Below are 1,604 nucleotides of genomic sequence, written 5' to 3'. Positions count from 1 at the left end.
GAGGCTAAAGCCTTTAGCCACAGGAATTTCAGCCTTGGTTCTCAACAACCGAGGCTAAATCCAAGCCTCAGTTACAAATTGAGGCTAAAAATGTTTAATTTTTTTAAATATTTATTTAAATTACTAATCCATTCATTCAATCCACTCATGAAACAATCAATCATGAAAGCCATAATACCAACAAAATAGTTAACAACTCAATCAAACAATCAATCTCACTTGTTTACTATTTAAAGTTTTCAAAACAAACTCAATCAAACTATTACACAACATTAGGTTCCACAAATAATACAAAGTCACAACGCAAGATTTGGGTATGACTTTTGCAAAACAAACTCAAGCAAACTTCTTCTCGTGCTTGATGTACACATTAACCACAGCATTGCCTATAAAAGCAAATGCCTTAAATCAGTTCCCTTCTATATTGCATGACAAAAAGGTATGATCTCAAAATATGAACAGAAGAAAGAAACTGCAATACTAATACAATATTCCGACCAGGACCAGCACTGTTTCCTCCAATAGCAAACATAACACAGCTAAGAAATGTTGCAATTGTCTGTTACAAAACCAAAAGAAGAAAAATGAATAGTTAGAGCATTTTAAAAACTTGGACTAGTTGTTGAAAGTTTGCGGATATCAGAAGTCAACATAATAACCATCAAGAGCACATCCTGTCACCCTTGCGAACCTAACATCCAAATGTATCCTAAAGCAAGGCATGTGGTATGGTATCTTGCAAGAGTTCTTGATGAGGTTTTTACTCTTCTGAACATCTCATTTTTGTTTCACTTGCTAGATATATAAGATTCCCTGTAGAAAACTACAAGTTTCACCAGTTTCCAATTTTAAAAAAAGTACACAATGCCCGATTGAGCAACAGAATGAAAATAAATTCAAACATGAAACTATTTGAATTTCCAAAACAGAAATAACAGAAGAGCTTCACAATAGATAGAATCTTTGGCGGCAACATTCCTAGGGCCCATTTAAATACCCAAATGATAAATAAAAATGCTCTTGAAGGACCATAAAAATAAGAGAAGCCTGAACCTCAGCAGTCAACTGAAGCATACCTCAACTGGGTCATGTCCCTCGTATGGTAATTCGCTTGCAGGGACCACCAGCAACTCACATTCCACAACCTGCAACACAAACTATAGTTAACAAAGATAAAATTAGAGTAGTTTAAATAATTCCCACACTTCCCACACTTGGGGATGATATAGCAAACTTCTCCCATGATGCATGAGTCCAAGCCATATGTTGTCTGCACAGGATAATGGTTTTATTAGCAATAGCACGTCGAGAGGCAAGCAACTGCTCTGGAGCAGAAAAATCAAGAAAACAGGAGCCTGCCCAATGTGTTTCCTGTTTTGTGACCCAATCCAAATGATAAGGTGGATTTGTATCATTGATTCCTCTGAAAAAATCCAAAAAAATCCTAATTTCTTTCAAGAGATGTCTAAACAGGCCCTTGTTAAAGAGATCGAAACAGATTTAACCAACCCAAGTTGTAAATCCAGCAGAGAAAGCACAAATTAGTTGAAGTTTCAAAATAACCAAGCATTTTCTGGCTTGTAATGTATAAATAGAAGTTAAAA

At 35.5% G+C, this 1,604-nt stretch overlaps 1 protein-coding gene across 2 annotated transcripts; it reads right to left on the bottom strand.

Annotated features, from left to right (window-relative positions):
* Window positions 1-338: 338 nt before the first annotated feature.
* On the bottom strand, window positions 339-1,604 carry LOC131257330 (uncharacterized). Of its 2 annotated transcripts, none has more exons than XR_009177318.1 (3): window positions 1,215-1,604; window positions 1,077-1,145; window positions 339-386 (listed from the first exon to the last, which is right to left on the bottom strand). XR_009177318.1 is itself a non-coding variant. In XM_058258230.1 (3 exons), exons 1-3 carry the CDS (start codon window positions 1,413-1,415, stop codon window positions 404-406), a joined length of 426 nt encoding a protein of 141 aa, XP_058114213.1. In that variant the 5' UTR covers window positions 1,416-1,604; the 3' UTR covers window positions 395-403. The 2 variants fall into 2 exon arrangements, 1 of the variants encoding a protein (XP_058114213.1); XM_058258230.1 differs by lacking the exon at window positions 339-386 and adding an exon at window positions 395-559.

This window comes from Magnolia sinica, chromosome 10 (assembly GCF_029962835.1).
Source record: "Magnolia sinica isolate HGM2019 chromosome 10, MsV1, whole genome shotgun sequence".
NCBI classification, from domain to species: domain Eukaryota; kingdom Viridiplantae; phylum Streptophyta; class Magnoliopsida; order Magnoliales; family Magnoliaceae; genus Magnolia; species Magnolia sinica.
The sequence above is the reverse complement of the archived record's forward strand: the minus strand, read 5'-3'. Positions and strand labels throughout refer to the sequence as shown.

What these genes read in the sequence shown, in the direction of transcription:
- LOC131257330 (XM_058258230.1), bottom strand. Translation starts at nt 1,415, where the DNA reads ATGATACAAATCCACCTTATCATTTGGATTGGGTCACAAAACAGGAAA. An exon ending in GTTTGCTATATCATCCCCAA is followed by an intron (nt 1,146 to 1,214) that starts GTGTGGGAAGTG and finishes TTTGTGTTGCAG; the next exon opens with GTTGTGGAATGTGAGTTGCT. An exon ending in AGGGACATGACCCAGTTGAG is followed by an intron (nt 560 to 1,076) that starts GTATGCTTCAGT and finishes GTTTTGTAACAG; the next exon opens with ACAATTGCAACATTTCTTAG.